This window comes from Neoarius graeffei, chromosome 21 (assembly GCF_027579695.1).
Source record: "Neoarius graeffei isolate fNeoGra1 chromosome 21, fNeoGra1.pri, whole genome shotgun sequence".
In the NCBI taxonomy this organism is placed as follows: domain Eukaryota; kingdom Metazoa; phylum Chordata; class Actinopteri; order Siluriformes; family Ariidae; genus Neoarius; species Neoarius graeffei.
In genome coordinates this window covers 30,304,958-30,323,365 of record NC_083589.1, presented here as the reverse complement: position 1 = coordinate 30,323,365, position 18,408 = coordinate 30,304,958, and the positions used below count along the sequence as shown (strand labels likewise).

The 18,408-nt window shown below is 43.8% G+C and overlaps 1 protein-coding gene across 1 annotated transcript in view; it reads left to right on the top strand.

Moving 5' to 3' along the window:
- Positions 1 to 18,408, top strand: part of vezt (vezatin, adherens junctions transmembrane protein) — an 80,830-nt gene that overhangs the window by 36,402 nt on the left and 26,020 nt on the right. Inside the window, exons 6-9 of the mRNA XM_060902952.1 lie at positions 7,698 to 7,835; positions 9,935 to 10,082; positions 14,619 to 14,947; positions 15,069 to 15,262. Coding sequence (XP_060758935.1) covers positions 7,698 to 7,835; positions 9,935 to 10,082; positions 14,619 to 14,947; positions 15,069 to 15,262 — 809 coding nt within the window. The remainder of the gene's footprint in view (positions 1 to 7,697; positions 7,836 to 9,934; positions 10,083 to 14,618; positions 14,948 to 15,068; positions 15,263 to 18,408) is intronic.

The following is an 18,408-nucleotide window of genomic DNA, read 5'->3' as shown; positions in this document are numbered from 1 at the left end:
GAGAACCCAGTTAAACAAATGAGACAAAAATATTATACTTGGTCATTTATTTATTGAGGAAAATGATCCAATATTACATATCTGTGAGTGGCAAAAGTATGTGAAGCTTTGCTTTCAGTATCTGGTGTGACCCCCTTGTGCAGCAATAACTGCAACTAAACGTTTGCGGTAACTGTTGATCAGTCTTGCACACCGGCTTGGAGGAATTTTAGCCCGTTCCTCCGTACAGAACAGCTTCAACTCTGGGATGTTGGTGGGTTTCCTCACATGAACTGCTCGCTTCAGGTCCTTCCACAACATTTCCATTGGATTAAGGTCAGGACTTTGACTTGGCCATTCCAAGGCATTAACTTTATTCTTCTTTAACCGTTCTTTGGTAGAACAACTTGTGTGCTTCGGGTCGTTGTCTTACTGCATGACCCACCTTCTCTTGAGATTCAGTTCATGGACAGATGTCCTGACATTTTCCTTTAGAATTCGCTGGTATAATTCAGAATTCATTGTTCCATCAATGATGGCAAGCCGTCCTGGCCCAGATGCAGCAAAACGGACCCAAAACCATGATACTACCACCGCCATGTTTCACAGATGGGATAAGGTTCTTATGCTGGAATGCAGTGTTTTCCTTTCTCCAAACGTAACGCTTCTCATTTCAACCAAAATATTCTATTTTGGTCTCGTCCATCCACAAAACATTTTTCTGATAGCTTTCTGGCTTGCCCATGTGATCTTTAGCAAACTGCAGACGAGCAGCAATGTTCTTTTTGGAGAGCAGTGGCTTTCTCCTTGCAACCCTGCCATGCACACCATTGTTCAGTGTTCTCCTGATGGTGGATTCATGAACATTAGCCAGTGTGAGAGAGGCCTTTAGTTGCTTAGAAGTTACCCTGGGGTCCTTTGTGACCTCGCCGACTATTGCACGCCTTGCTCTTGGAGTGATTTTTGTTGGTCGACCACTCATGGGGAGGGTAACAATGGTCTTGAATTTCCTCCATTTGTACACAATCTGTCTGACTGTGGATTGGTGGAGTCCAAACTCTTTAGAGATGGTTTTGTAACCTTTTCCAGCCTGATGAGCATCAACAACGCTTTTTCTGAGGTCCTCAGAAATCTCCTTTGTTCGTGCCATGATACACTTCTACAAACGTGTGTTGTGAAGATCAGACTTTGATAGATCCCTGTTCTTTAAATAAAACAGGGTGCCCACTCACACCTGATTGTCGTCCCATTGATTGAAAACAGCTGACTTGAATTTCACCTTCAAATTAGCTGCTAATCCTAGAGGTTCACATACTTTTGCCACTCACAGATATGTAATATTGGATCATTTTCCTCAATAAATAAATGACCAAGTATAATATTTTTGTCTCATTTGTTTAACTGGGTTCTCTTTATCTACTTTTAGGACTTGTGTGACAGTCTGATGATGCTTTAGGTTGTATTTTTGCAGAAATATAGAAAATTCTAAAGGGTTCACAAACTTTAAAGCACCACCGTAGATGTACAGTTATTGACAGTAGCTCACGTTTGTCAGCTGTCCTAGACCTCTTCCATCAGTAGAAACGAAGCTTCACTGAGCGGTGATTATTTGGGTTGTTATTATACACTATGTGGCCAAACTTTTGTGGACCCCTTTGCTTGCCAAGTCCCCTTTGGTGTGACAGTAACCCCCCCATTCTTCTGGGAAGGCTTTCCACTAGATTTTGTGGAGATTGAGCCTCAAGAACATTAGTGAGATCAGACACTGATGTTGGGTGAGGAGGCCTGGGGTGCACTCGGAGTTCCAGTTCATCCCAAAGGTGTTCAGTGGGGTTGAGGTCAGGACTCTGTGCAGGACACTTAAGTTCTACACCAACCTTGATGAGTCATGACTTCATGGAGGCTTTGATTGGCTGGAACAGGGTTTAGTTCCAGTGAAGGGAAATTGTAATGCGACAGTATGCAAAGACAATTATGCGCTTCCAAGTTTGTGGCAACAGTTTGGGGACGAACCATATATTGTATCAGGGTTTTTTCTGGAAAAATTTAGTATGAGGGCGCGAAGCGGAGATGGTGCCGGTTGTCGTCGTCCCCCCCCCCCCCCCCCCCGCAAAGCCTTTGAAAAATGCTCCAATGGGACATTCTGAGGCTATCTGAGAGGGAAATTGTAACAAATTGTCTGTCAACGTTGAAAAAGAAAGAAGTAATCTTCTTCTGCCCCGGACAGTCTTTGGCTTTCTTCCGTTTCGTGCCGCGGGATGACATCTTTAAATGCCCAAGTGTCAACAAAAACAACTCGCGAACTACTTCTGTCAAAAGCTCCCGCGCCGGTGGGTGAAAGGTCATTCAGTCTCGAGAAATCTCGCTCTACAAGTCAGCTGACCTTGTATGTAACCCATGTCAAATCTCACGAGAGCAGCCGCGACAAGTAAACAACTAAACTTTACTCATCTCATCTCATCATCTCTAGCCGCTTTATCCTTCTACACGGTCGCAGGCAAGCTGGAGCCTATCCCAGCTGACTACGGGCGAAAGGCGGGGTACACCCTGGACAAGTCGCCAGGTCATCACAGGGCTGACACATAGACACAGACAACCATTCACACTCACATTCACACCTACGGTCAATTTAGAGTCACCAGTTAACCTAACCTGCATGTCTTTGGACTGTGGGGGAAACCGGAGCACCCGGAGGAAACCCACGCGGACACGGGGAGAACATGCAAACTCCACACAGAAAGGCCCTCGCCGGCCCCGGGACTCGAACCCAGGACCTTCTTGCTGTGAGGCGACAGCGCTAACCACTACACCACCGTGCCGCCCTGGTGTATCTACTATGATTGGAATATTTTTGGAGCAATTATAACCTATTTGATGATCAGACACTGTCACGTAGTGTTGCTGGGATGTTTTCACGGAGTCTGTAAGGGGGCGCACGCCGAGAGTAAGAGGGCGCAGCGCCCCGTTCCCCCGTTTAGACGAAAGCCTGTTGTATGTGTGTGTGTTGGTCAGGGATCCATGTACTTTTGGCCCTATAGTGTACCAAAGCCATGTCGGGGTCCTGGTTGTGATGAGAATTATTTCGTGTCATGCGAATAATATAAACGTTATCCCAGTATTTATCATTGCAGAAGACTAGAACGCATTTGTCACCCACATGTATTTGCAAATGAAACCGGACTCAAACAGCAAAACTATTGTTTATGCATGGCAGCAGAAACGGCAAGCGTTTAAATATTTGTCGATTAAAAAGCTAGCTGTAGTACTTAAAGGTACTGACTGCAAAGTCGTATGAAATTTTCATAAAATTTTTTTAAACACATGGCATTTTCCGGTATCTCGCAAGAATGATATCGTGCGTGATCGTTGTGATGTCCTGAGGGTCGCTTTTCTCCATTTTGGGATGTTTTCCTACCTCTTGAGGGTAAACAGTATGGTTCTATGGAAACAGACGAACGCGAGGAGTTTTAACTAATTAGCATAGCTATGGAACTGCGTCACACCAAGATAGCCATGCGCGGAAAACATCGTAACTCTGCATCAACCTTGGAGAGTTTTGAGTCACAGGGATGTAATTTGTGGTGGATATTTTGCGAATAGATCTGCGGAACAAAAGACAAATCTATCATGTATTACTGTTTTGTGTTATCGTTTCTTTCTCTGTAAGATCTAAATATTACGTGTAGAACGCCATACTCGCTACCGTGGAGCCAAGCCCATGCATTCTAAGACTAAGATAGCTAAGTGCTAGCTAGAGTGATGTAGTTATCTGTCCAGAAAAATGACACATCGTCTAACCTCGCTGTATCTTGCAGTTGCACTCACTAGGCAGGCTTTTCTTTTCTTGTTAGCTGGCGGGAGAGCGGAGTCTGCCATGTTTGCCCATGCCGACTTGTTTTGGTTAAAAGTAGATCAGAAACGCCCCACGGTAATCACGTGATTTTGTTGCTCACTTGCCTCGGCGATCTCCAGAATCATAAAACGCAAGACGCTTTTTATCTCGGCAAAACATTTCCATATCGGATACAGTGTGTGTGTGCAGCAGTGAAACATCTCGAAACTCCAACAGTAATAGAAATAGAACATTTTTGCCCAGAATTCAACTTTGCAGTCAGAACCTTTAAACCTTTTAGAAGTATGTATATGATAATTCCCAATATTTTAAGTGACCGTTATGAGCCACGAGGTTTGCTGTCCGTTAGCAGGTAATTCTCTTCATAAGTATCTCAGTTGAATTTGTATTTCGGTTCCATGTGCCATCAAGTTTCCCAGACCCTCTTTAAAGGAGAACTGAAGGCAAATATTTTATTACCAAAATTCTATTTCTCATTTTATTAAATATCGGAATGCATTTTTGATAGCTATTTTGTCACTGCTATAGTAAGTTATGAGTGTTTGAAATATGCTCTGTAATACATCAGTCCATATGTCAAAGCAACGGCCGTAAATGAGATTTGTTGAGACCTGTGCAAGACTTCGTAGGACGGAAGTAAAACGTACAGCGGAAATCAAAGCGACCGACGTCTGCCGACGTTGTCAAAAGATTACCCTCTGACATAATCAAGCCGGAAGTTTTGTTTGTTTTGATAGCAATCAGGAAGGTTTAGAAGAAACCTTTGTCACATGCACACTTCAAGCACAGTGAAATTCATCCTCTGCATTTAACCCATCTGAAGCAGTGAACACACACACACACACACACACACAGAGCAGTGGGCAGCCACACCAGAGCGCCCGGGGAGCAGTCAGGGGTCAGGTACCTTGCTCAAGGGCACTTGAGCCCAAGGCCGCCCCACGTTAACCTAAAGCCTAGATCACAACCGGACGTACGATTTTTTTTTGGCCGTGCGATTTTTGGCGTTTCCCAAATCGCTGCTTTTTTTGTTTGTTTTTTTTGTTCATGGAGAAAGACACGAGTTGGCTGTAAGTTTGTCTTGCAACCTGAAAAAAACGTAAGCGCCCGTAGAGTTTGTTTGACATGACAAAGAACCTCTGCGGCCGGTCTACGGCTCGAAAATCAGCACGTCACACACGCCCTCTGTGCGTTTCTTGCGTTTTTTTGCACGTAGACCGGCCGTAGGAGCACGTACAGCCGGTTGTGACCGAGGCTTAACCTGCATGTCTTTGGACTGTGTGGGAAACCGGAACACCCGGAGGAAACCCACACAGACACGGGGAGAACATGCAAACTCCACACAGAAAGGCCCTCGGCGGCCACTGGGTTCGAACCCGGAACCTTCTTGCTGTGAGGCGACCGTGCTAACCACTACACCACCGTGCCACCTTTGAAAAAAGTAGGCAGTAATCGTCATTTAAACTCGTTTTTGTGCAATACTTTGTTTGGAAAACAGTTCTCAAAATGGCGGCGCTGACACTTCACGTTTCGAAGTCTTGCACAAGTCTCGTGAAGATCGCGCGGATAAGCGACGCCTGCCGTGGACCAAACGAACTAAATTCAACATGGCTAAAAACCGAATAGGCCAGTAAGTATAATATTTAATTGCAATTAGTTGCCAATACGAGCCACGATATAAGGTTACTAAAACCGAAAACGTAATTGAATAACACGTTAATTAAGAAATAAAGCAAGTTTAAAAGTGACTTCAGTTCTCCTTTAATCTAATCAGGTCACTCGGCTTTTGTTCTTTTAAATAGTAACCGATTCTGATTGGAACCAAAAAACCGTGAGAGGAGGTCCTTGTTGCACTCCCTGTAGCTCATTAACAGTTGTTGTGTGGTATTTGTGTTTTTGTTACGTCAACCCCTGATGTGACTCTTGTTTCTGTGTTGTCTGTATGTGTGTGTGGGATAGATGTTACTGTCCATTTTGTCATTCGAATGTAATTGTGTGCATGCGTGCTGGTTTGTCTAAATGTCTCTGTGATCTGATGTGATTTTTAGGATGAAACTTTTCCCGGATGTAGGTGTATAATTTTATAGTCTCGATAATGCTATATTATTTGAATGATCAAGGCCAGTGGTTCTCAAAGTGGGGTCAGGGGTCCCATGATGTTTGTTATTTTGTAACCGTAATGGAAAATACCGCCTACTGTCAAGTTCTTCTAATAGTTGTTGGACTTGTTAGTTGAATTGAATTGGTTTAATCCAAACATCAAGAATTAATTATGGAGAGACAGTAGGCCTATAAATACACTGCTTGGGCCAAAAAAAAGTCGCTGTTTTTGGATTTAAATATGCAAATACTTAAAAGCCTTTGCTTGGATAATTACTGCAGTGATTGATGTTTCAGCTGCAACACTTGTTTTAACTCTAACTGATGCAGTGAGTAGATTCTCATTTCTTAAACTTGTCGGAAGATGTATCCTGTGCTCATGGAAAAGATGTTCCCGTGTTTCCGAAGGTCAAATTATTGACCTGGATCAAGCAAAGAAAAGTAAGCAGATTGCTGAAATGACTGGAATTGGGTTAAGAAGTGTCCAGTGCATTATTAAAACCTGGAAGGATCGTGGAGAAGCGTCAGCTTTCATGGAAGAAATGTGGTTGAAAAATCTCTTGATTGACTATGATCAGAGACCACTTAAACGCTTGGCAAAGTTCAGTCGTAAAAAAATCGACAGTAGAACTCGACTATGTATAATAGTGAAAGTCAGAGCATTTCCACACTTGCAATGCAACAAGAACTCTCAGAATTGGGTCTAAACAGCTGTGTGGTTGTAAGAAATCCACTTGTTTGTGAGACTAATCAGGAGAAAAGTTTGTCAGGGAGCATAAAGACTGGACTCGGGAGCAATTGGAGAAAGGTCATGTGATCTGATAAGTCCAGATTGACCGTATTCCTGAGTGACGGGTGTGTCAGGGTAGGAAGGGAACCCCATGAAGCGACGTACCCATCATGCATAGTGGCCACTGTACAAGCCTCTGGAGGCAGTGTGATGATCTGGGGTTGCTTCAGTTGCTCAGGTCGAGGCTGAGAAACAAAAAATGAAGTCTGCTGATGACCTGAATGCACTGAATGACCGGGTTATCACGTGAGTGGATTTTTTTTTTTCTTCCCTGATGGAACGGGGATAAAATTAGGGCTCAGATTGTGAAAGAGTAGTTCAGGAAGCATGAGGAATCATTTTCACACATGAATTGGCCACCACAGAGTCCTGACCTTAAACCCATTGAAAGTGTTTGGGATGGTGGAGAAGATTTTACAGAGTGGTTCGATTCTCCTGTCATCAGTCCAAGATCTCGGCGAAAAATGAATTCAAATCTGTATTAAATGCTGTGATGTTGCACAAGTTTGTTAAAACAGTGCCACTGTGAATGTATGCTGCAATCAAAGCGAAAGGCGGTCTGATGAAATATTGGCGTGGGCGACTTTATTTTTTTTGGCCAGGCGGTATTATATGAACTTGATCCTTATGCGTTCTGGAAAGCTCTATGGCTCGAATAAATAAGCAAAATGTAATCGTGAACAGCGGGATTATGTTCATAAAACACTAAGTACGAAGAGGGTCTGTGGAATTTATTTATTTTTGTAGTTTAAACAGCCTGTACAGTGAGAGAATCCCTGAACTAGACCAGTGAATATGGCAGGTGTTGGTATGATGCCGTGTGTGTGTGTGTGTGTGTGTGTGTGTGTGTGTGTGTGTGTGTGTAGGGTATGTAAATAAATGTTTGGGTAATGTATGTAAATGTATGTTTGCCCTGATGGTTCTCGGACGTCTGCACAGTTGGATCATGTTTCACTTGTCAAGTTTACTCGACAGGGTGAGTGCGGCCTGTCCCTTTAACAGGGCGGGGCATCTGCGCAGCCAGCAGTTGATTGGTTTGAGAAAAGCAGCCTACCAGAGCCTCCGCTGCGCGTTCCGTGCCTCCCGCATCGCCACCTGCATCATGCTTAAATCATATCCTCTTCAAACCACACCAGCATTATTCTTTGTCAAGCATGTCTGTGGCAGCGGGGGCGTGGTCAAGCGTCGGTCTGTGACCGGAGAGCGGAGGCAGGGAAGGTAAGTGGCACAATCACTACACCTGATGTCAATTAACCTGTTTGTGTGTCTTCCCAGTGACCGCGCCCTTTATAAGGAGAGAGAGAGCAGAGGAAGTGAGCTCTCTCCCCAACCAGACGACTTGTGTGTGTGTGCGCGTGCGTGGCTGGGAGAGTGTGTTGTTGCATCTGAAAAGAGCATAATAAAACAAGTTTGGAACTTTATTCTGGCCTGCCGTCTTTCTGTTGCGCCAGCACCAGGGCCTCGAACCAGTGCTCCTGCTCCTTTCGGAGGGTGACTAACGCCTGGTGCTGGGCCATGGCGAGGGCGTGGACCAGGTCTGCGAAGGGGGAGGACTCCATGGGGCTGTAGAGGTCTGCGCGGGTCGGATTTTTCAGTCCCGCTCCCGCCCGCATTGTGCAGTCCCACTCCCGCCCGCGCCCGCAAAGAATTATGATTTTCAGTCCCGCCCCCGCCCGCGCCCACAAAAAAATTATGATTTTTAGTCCTGCTCCCGCCCGCGCCTGCCATATTTTGTCCCGCTCCCGCCCACAAATCCCGCATGATGCAGACGTTCGCGTTATTTCTCAGGAAAGTTCTTGTCTTGACACAGTGTGATGGTGCCCCGCCCCCTACTTTGAGTGGATTTCAGCATAAATATCTACAGCTCACGTTGTTATTATTTACCTTGTTTCGGAATTCAGCATGTACTGTCTCTAATAACAATAATTAGTGCTGTCAAACGCTTAAAATATTTAATCGCGAATCACACATTTTTATCATATGAGAAACCATTGCAATTCTCTGATCAGCATTAAAAAAGTGAATGGGCTTCCTTTGTACCAATGGCTTTTTTTTTTTTTTTTTTTAATTGCAAAGCAGAGCTAGTAAGAGAAGTGAATTGATTTACTGCTTGAGTTAGTCTACAACTTTAGTCAGAGAGACATGTTACACAGTGACGGTAGGCTTGACTCAGTGCTATCCCAGAAATCCTTCCTGTAATATGCAAATTTGGCTGTCCAATCAGAGGTGGTGAAATTTGCATATTACAGGAAGGATTTCTGGGATAGCATTGAGTCAAGCCTACCGTCACTGTGTAACATGTCTCTCTGACTAAAGTTGTAGACTAACGCAAACAATAAATCACTTAACTCATGGTTCTCTTGCTAGCTGGGTGTGAACTGCGAGTCATTAGGGTGATCAAAGGATTTCCCGTTAGGGTGATCAATGGCAAATTTAAGACGCTATTACTCTGGCAATCTGACTCTCTCTGCAAATTTAGGCATCTTAAAACGTTTTTATTAATGCCAAATAAAATATCCAGCACAAATTATATATGATAGACATAAATTAATAATTTATAAATTTTATTTCAAGCACGTTTTTAGTTAGCGGGACTGCAGCTTATCACCGCTCCCACCCGCGCCACATATGTGCACTCCTGCTCCCGCCCGCGCGCGCATATGTGCACTTCCGGTCCCGCCCGCGCCCGCAATGAGCTTTCAAAATTTGTCCCGCGCCGCACTGCTTTGCGGCGGGTCCTGCGGGACTCCCGCGGGAGTGCAGGGCTCCATGAGGCTGTTCTTTTCCTGTGCTCGATCCCGGGTTTCGGCACCACTGTAGCAGTTCGTAGGAGGGGGTGGAGCACAGAAAGACGGCAGGCTAGAATAAAGTTCCAAACTTGTTTTATTATGCTCTTTTCAGATGCAACAACACACACAAGTCGTCTGGTTGGGGAGAGAGCTCACTTCCTCTGCTCTCTCTCTCTCTCTCTCTCTCTCTCTCTCTCTCTCTATCTCTCTCTCCTTATATAGGGCGTGGTCGCTGGGAAGACACACAAACACAGGTGATTCTGCCACTTACCTTCCCTGACTCCGCCCTCCGGTCACAGACCAATGCTTGACCACGCCCCCGCTGCCACAATGTCCTAATGTTCAAGACATTTAGTGTAACTTTTCATACAGTCCACGCATTGTGTAACTTTTTTTTATGCTGGATCCTTAACATTGTGTAACATTTCCGCTCAACTCCGAGATCGACAACGTCACCAACTATGTATCGACTGTGCCAATCAGAGAACTGGGCCTGGGCTTGGGGGCGGAGCATCTCTCTGATGAGCAGGCACAGGAGCTGACCAATGACTACAGCTTACCCACCCTCAAAGTGAGTAAAACACTTGGGTTTGCACGTTCTCTCAGGATGTGATTGATTTTATATAGCTAGGTCACTCGAGATGTTGGCAGCAAGAAACCGTGCTTTGCTGCAAGCTCGGCATCACCATGGCACTTGTCCTGGTACTACAGAGTCACGTGACCCCTCTTAGTTGCCTTATCATGGTGGCCATCCCCAAGCACCTTTTCACTCAGTCCGAATGGTCGTTTCCTCATGACTTTGTGGCTTACCTTATCCAGATGATTCTCGCTGGCCCTCACAAAGGAGCAGTAAAAGAGAACGCTAGTTACGTATGCAACTCTTGGTGGGGTATGCAAAAGTTTGGGCACCCCTGGTCAAAATTGCTGTTACTGTGAACAGTTAAGCAAGTTGAAGATGAAATGATCTCCAAAAGGCATAAAGTTAAAGATGACTCATTCCCTTAATATTTTCAGCAAAAACAATTTTTTTTTTTTTAATTTTCATCTTTTACATTTTCAAAATGACAAAGAAGGAAAAGGGCCTGAAGCAAAAGTTTGGGCACCCTGCATGGTGAGTACCTAGTAACACCCCCTTTGGCAAGTATCACAGCTTGTAAACACTTTTTGTAGCCAGTTAATATTCTTTCAGTTCTTACCTGGGGGATTTTCACACATTCGTCCTTGCAAAAGGCTTCCAGTTCTACAAGTTTCTTGAGCTGTCTTGCATGCACTGCTCTTTTGAGATCTATCCACAGATTTTCAATGATGTTTAGGTCGGTGACTGTGAGGGCCAGGGCAAAACCTTCAGCTTGGGCCTCTTGAGGTATTCCATTGTAGATTTTGAGGTGTGTTTTGGATCATCGTCTTATTGTAGGACCCATTCTCTTTTTAACTTCAACTTTTTTACAGATGGTGTGATGTTTGCTTCCAGAATTTGCTGGTATTTATTCGAATCCATGCTTCCCTCGACCAATGAAATGTGCCCTGTGCCACTGGCTGCAACACAACCCCAAAGCATGATCGATCCACACCCATGCTTCAGAGTTGGAGAGGTGTTCTTTTCCTGGAATTTGGCACCCTTTTTTCTCCAAACATACCTTTGCACATTGTGGCCAAAAAGTTCTATTTTGATTTCATCAGTCCACAGGACTTGTTTCCAAAATGCATCAGGCTTATTTAGATGCTCATTTGCAAACTTCAGATGCTGAATTTTGTGGCTTGGACACAGGAAAAGTTTTCTTCTGATGACTCTCATGAAGGTCATATTTGTTGAGGTGTCGCTGCATAGTAGAACAGCGCACCACCACTCCAGGGTCTGCTAAATCTTTCTGAAGGTCTTTTGCAGTCAAACGGGTTTTTATTTGCCTTTCTAGCAATCCAACGAGCAGTTCTTTCAGAAAGTTTTCTTCATCTTCCAGACCTCACCTTGATCTCCACTGTTTCTGTTAACTGCCATTTCTTAATAACATTACAATCTGAGGAAACAGCTACCTGAAAACACTTTGCTACATTCTTGTAGCCTTCTCCTGCTTTGTGAGCATCAATTATTTTATTATTCAGAATGCGAGGGAGTTGCTTAGAGGAGCCCATGGCTGTTGATTTTAGGGACAAGTTTGAGGAGTCAGAGAATTTATACAGCTTTGAAATCTGCATCATCTGACCTTTCCTAACGAAGAATTTGAACAAGCGACAGCTCAATAAGCTAATTAAGGTCTGGAACCTTGGTAAAAGTTACCTGAGAACTCAAATGTATTGGGGTGCCCAAACTTTCGCATGGTGTTCCTTTTCTTTTTTTCACTCTCCAATTGTACAAAACAAAAATAATACACAAATCTTGCAGAAACGAAATGTCTCGTCTTTACCTTTATGCCTTTTGGTGATCAGTTCATCTTCTGCTCACTTAACTATTCACAGTAACAGACATTTTCAGTAAGGGTGCCCAAACTTTTGCATGCCACTGTATTGATTTTTTTTTTTTCCGATCTACACTCACTGGATATGAGCAATCGTGTGCTCTGATTGGCTTCTCTACTACTAGAATATCAGCTCATATGCCGTGAGTAGAGAAAAACAAAATGGCAGAGCGTGTTGCTGAACCAACCGAGGATGAAATAAAAACTCTACTCGAAAACAAAACCCCAAAAATCAAGTAGACTACCATTCAAAAGTTTGGGGTCACTTTGAAATGTCCTTATTTTTGAAAGAAAAGCACTGTTCTTTTCAATGAAGATCACTTTAAACTAATCAGAAATCCACTCTATACATTGCTAATGTGGTAAATGACTATTCTAGCTGCAAATGTCTGGTTTTTGGTGCAATATCTCCATAGGTGTATAGAGGCCCATTTCCAGCAACTCTCACTCCAGTGTTCTAATGGTACAATGTGTTTGCTCATTGCCTCAGAAGGCTAATGGATGATTAGAAAACCCTTGTACAATCATGTTAGCGCAGCTGAAAACAGTTGAGCTCTTTAGAGAAGCTATAAAACTGACCTTCCTTTGAGCAGATTGAGTTTCTGGAGCATCACATTTGTGGGGTCGATTAAATGCTCAAAATGGCCAGAAAAATGTCTTGACTATATTTTCTATTCATTTTACAACTTATGGTGGGAAATAAAAGTGTGACTTTTCATGGAAAACACAAAATTGTCTGGGTGACCCCAAACTTTTGAACGGTAGTGTATTTAAAAGAAACAAACAGCTAAAAGAATAGAATATAGTTTTCGTTTTTCCTCCCAATATCGCCTGTTCCCCACTCCAGCTCAGTCGGTGGCAGTAATGCACCTTTAAGCTGGTTTGCCAAACACCAAAAAACCCTAAAGAAAAAGACGACCCAAAAAAATGCACAAAAAAAAAAGCAATAAAATATGGAATAGAAGTATTTGATGGTAAGAACGTATCTCCCCCCGCCCCCCCCCCCCCCAAGAATTATCGCATTTTTCACAAATTGCTCCGGTCATTTCGCCGGTTTACGTTCAACGTGGAAATGATTTTGTCTGGCATTTTGTCAAGTTTTTATTTATTGAATTTGCAAAAAATAAAAATGCTCCGTTTCTCAAAATCCAGTGAATGTGGATAGAATAAAACAGTTATTCCACTCAATCTCGCCGTACACGGATTACACTATCAGTTTATATACCACTTGATTTCATGGAATAACTTAATTATTTGTCATGATTTTTTTTGAAAGGTCTTGGTGTGCATGTGTGTACACACACACACACACACACACACACACACACACACACACACGGTGTCCAGCTATCCAGGCTCCATGGACTAGAGGTCTGCGCAGGTCAGATTTTTCAGTCTCGCTCCCGCCCGCGCCCGCATTGTGCAGTCCCGCCCACGCCCGCAAAGAATTATGATTTTCAGTCCCGCTCCCGCCCGTACCTGCCATATTTTGTCCCGCTCCCGCCCGCAAATCCCGCATGATGCAGACGTTCGCGTTATTTCTCAGGAAAGTTCTTGTCTTGACACAGTGTGATGGTGCCCCGCCCCCTACTTTGAGTGGATTTGAGCATAAATATCTACAGCTCACGTTCACGTTTATTATTTACCTTGTTTCTGAATTCGGAATGTTGAAATGGCAGCATGTAGACCTAATAATAATAATTATTTAAGTAGGCAGCTGATTTCCCTCCGCGTCGTACACGAGTGAGAATGATTTCCAAATGTCCGATTTCAGGACTCTTGACTTTTTAACGGTAAATGTATCTCTTTTTAAAGCAGCACTTACTTTTGAAGCACTGTGAGCTTCAGTAAAGGAGCTCTGCTCTTCTGCCATGATCGGAGATCTCAAACACGGAAGAGGAAAGGAATCGGAAACGTACGAGAGTTATTTATCCTCTCCTGGATCAGAATCAGAATTCTGATGACCAGCTCATCTAAGGTGTCATTGAGGCATCATGTTAGTGTGGGTCACTGGAGGCTGGGTGTGAACGGCGAGTCATTAGAGTGTTCAAACGATTTCCCGTTAGGGTGATCAATGGCAAATTTAAGATGCCATTCCTCACTCAATCTGGCAATCTGACTCTCTGCAAATTTAGGCATCTTAAAATGTTTTTATTAATGCCAAATAAAATATCCAGCACAAATTATATATGATAGACATAAATTAATAATTTATACATTTTATTTTAAACACGTTTTTAGTTAGCGGGACTGCAGCTTATCACCGCTCCCGCCCGTGCCCGCATATGTGCGCTCCCGCCCGCAATGAGCTTTCAAAATTTGTCCCGCGCCACACTGCTTTGCGGTGGGTCCCACGGGACTCCCGCGGGAGTGCAGGGCTCTACCATGGACCCTCAGTTGGATATCTAGCTACTGTTCTTAGTAGTGCACTCTGATTTTTGGACCCGACTGTATAATCGCAGCTCGAATAACTTGACGAAAAGCAATGTTTTAGACTTGACATAATTTTTCAGATTGTTTTTTGTGCAAAGTGATGGCGGTGTTGTTGTGTTTCAGTTTGTCAGGAAAATTCTAGAGGTTCCGGAGGCTAACTTTTTTTTTTTTTTTTTTTAATTGTGCATGCATTTCTTTTTTTTTTTTTTTTTTCCTCTCAGTTGCTTTTTCAGTTGTGGGTGGGCCAGAGCTCGGAGTTTTTCCGCCGATTGGCTCTGATGCTGTCCTCTGGGAGGGCGGAGCTAGATTCCAAGCCTCACCTAATCGCGTACAACAGTGTTGCAACAGTCACCGCCTCCCTTCATCCGTCCCTGGCCTGTTGCCTTGGTGACCTGCAGCGCAGCTATGAATTCCATCGATACTTTGAGATGCAGCAGCAGGCGCAGAACTCGGGCCGAGCAAGTCGGGCACGACAGAAATGCCGAGAGCTCAACTCGCTGCACACGTCCATCCGCAGCCTTCAGCTCCACCTCAAAGCCCTGCTCAGCGAGTACGAGCAAACACACACATACACACTGCATGCCAGTGTATCAAGATTTGACTCAACTGCTGTTTGTTTGTTCATATTTAATGTGATTTGTAATTCATTCCCTGCCTTTCTCTCGCTCCAGGGTCATCATTCTGGAGGACGAGCTGGAGAAGCTGATGGTTGCGAAGGAGTCCGAGGAGGTGACGTGTGCAGGTTACCAGGAGCTCCGTGAGCGCCTGCACCTCCTGCAGCCTCACATGCAGGCTAGCTCCTGCTGCTGGGACGACATGACTGCTCAGGTGGAGCGCATGCTACGCAGGGTCACCCACTGCCCAGGTCAGAAGTCAAACTCTCAGCCACACACACGCTACAACAGCCTCCGTCTCAAAACAGTGGTTCTGTGCGTTTCACCTTTCTCGTTTACGATGTAAGCCAAGCCTTTATGCTTTCCAGAGTTGAGATTTAAGTCGAAAACTTGTATTTACGTCGAGAAAGTGACGCTTATTCAGAAATAGGTGATGCACCTATATCAGTATTGTTTACCCATAAGAACCCAGACACATTTCTCCTTAAGGGAAATTATGAGGGATACAAAACAGACCAAATGGATCTCATAACACATTTCTCTGGGTTTTTGTTGTTGTTGTTGTTTTTTAAATATAACCTTGTAGTGTCAAATCTGTCGTTACATTGGGTGTCAAAACATTCATTTAAATTGAACAACAGAAAATATATTGATTCAGAATCACCAAATCAGCTAAATTTAAAGTGCATATCCTGGACCAAACTCGTTTTTTTTGTTTTTTTTATATATGAAAGAATGTCCCTTTCCACACTCATCCAGAAGGGTAATTTTGCACAAGGCCATCTGTCTACAGCAGAAAAAAATAAAATAACAAAACACGTCTGGAAAAATCCCAAGGGAGTCTGGAGCCAGATTCGTGACGTCACCTGCGGAAGCGCCAGCAGGCTGCGCGAGCTTTGCACGGTTTCAGTGCACAGCCTGTGTAGACCAAGCGCTCCCATTTCTCTCTCATTGTCCGGTCTTTTGGGAAACGATGAGTACTAATCCCATCAAGATTGGTGTTGCTACACCCTCCTACGATACATCTGTTAACCATTTTAATAATTACGCGATAACGTTGAAGAAATTTGCAGAAAACCACCAGGTCGTTTTCTCATAAACAAACCAGCGCTGGCGTAGGATTCAGAGGGAGGCGTCCCGCACGCGACGTCGCGAAAATCAATGCTGGGAAGTCCAAATGCCAAGTTTTTCAGAGGCGGACCAATTCACCCCAAATGGCTTGATTTCAACTGAATTTTTCTGGTATTGCGCAAGGGAAAAAAATTGCACAAAATGTTACAGATATTTGACCAAAGTTTAATATAAAATAGGAGAATTACATTGATCTCGCTCCTGAATTTACCCGTGATGTGCACTTTAAAGTGACCCAGGTCAATGTGCTAGTTCAGGAATAATTGAATCCACTCCCCTTTCTGAATTATTTGAGCTGATACCCTTCCCCGTAGCTGATACACATCATCTTGTTTCAATGCATTTTATTTCCTAATGCGGGGCGTCCTAACCACGTGTTCGTCTGTTTACAAACCGCTCGCTCAGCAGCCAGGTCGGAAAAGTCACGTGAGGTCATGCGCGGGTCAGAGGTCGCGACCGTGGAGTCACAGCAAACATAGCGGATCGCCCAGATCGAACGAAGACTCCTAAATCGAGACAAATTGAAAACTTTAGAAAAATATTTTTATAAAAATCGAGAATTGAAATATTCCAAATTGAAACGCGCCGTGGTCTTGAAGGCTCTCGAGCGCTCAGTTCTGTGTTGAAGGCTGCCGGTTCCGCCATGTTTCTTGCGACCTCGCTCATTATAATATTATAACGAGGATAAACTTGGGCCGTTTGCGTACCCAAGCATAAACAGGAGCGTGCTCTGTTTTTCCAGCTCATTCTCTTTCACAGGCATGAGGCAGCGGGCAATACAGCGTGGGATTCGAGTAGCTCGGGGTTATTCTAGCACCACAGGGTACTATTCATCTTTTTAATCCATCCACCTCTGTCACTTTGAGTCGTTCATTATCATTTTACTTGACAAAGACGTCACAGTGTGACGTCAGTGAATAGTTTAAGGTTAGAAGCCCGATGTGACGTATGTCACAACGATATTGTCGTAACTGGCTTTATATCAATTTGTTCAAGAAACGTAACCAAAACTGCTTCAATGTAATATTAAACATTTTACGCAAGCTTCAAAATTTTTGAATGTGCCGAAATTCACCTTTTCGTAACAAAATTAGCTTGTTCAGCCACATGTGCCGACTAGGTACACCACCATTTTGGAAATGATGCCATGGCGACGAAAATTCATACACTGTCATGTGACTACACCAGGATGTTCAGTATATGCCACTTAGGGACTTGATGAGTTAAAGTCAAGGATAAAGCTGTATAAGGAACTTTGTGGAACATTTCAAGAGTGTGTGACACTTGTCACCGTGGGTTCTTATGGGTTAAATCATAATGTGTGTGGATATTTTTAGCTCATCTGGTCAAAAGGCTGACGAGTTATCACCGTGGCATGGTGTCCATCTGTCCGTCTGTCCATCATTCCCAAGTCAGTTAAATCGTATCTCCTCCGTCAATTCGCTATGGATTTCCATTCCGATTGTTTTGTTTGAAAGAGCTCATCACTCCACACAACTTGGTCGTTGTTTTGTCAAATTTTTTGCTAACGAGTTACTAATCAGGCCAAATTAACAAATTTTTCCAGGCCTCTCACTAGAATTGTATCTTCTCTCCGATTTCTCATCCGATTCCAGTTCTGATCTGATGTTTTTCAGTTCTGATCGATGTTTTGCGTAGATCTTCTCTTGAGGAACAAAACTTGGTCGTTATGTCAAATTTTTTTGCTAACGAGTTACTAATCAGGCCAAATTAACGAATTTTCCAGGCCTCTCACTCAAATTGTATCTTCTCTTTGATTTCTCATCCGATTCCAGTTCTGATCTGATGTTTTTCAGTTCTGAGCGATGTTTTTGTTAGGAACAAAACTTGGTCGTTTGAATGTTGATTTTCCTCTTGTAAACAATTTGTTTACAGTTCAGTTCAGTTGGTCGGGTTCAATGCTCGAACTGATGATCACATCATCAGTTTTTCATTGGCTAATCAGACACAAGGTATGCCACCACTTTTGCCGGAGCGGTTGGGGGTTAGGCGCCTTGCTCAAGGGCACTTAAGCCAGCCCTGCTGGTCCAGGGAATTGAACCAGCAACCTTTTGGTCCCAAAGCTGTTTGTCTCACCATTAGGCCATGGCTTCCCCAATTTTGAAAATAAACCAAGTTGTTTACAACTTGGTTTATTTTCAGTTAAATCGTATCTCCTCCCTCCTTCTGTTCTCAATGGATCAAGGTTCCTACGCAGTATGGAAAAGTATGGAATTTGATTTTAGTATTTTCCAGGTCTGGAAAA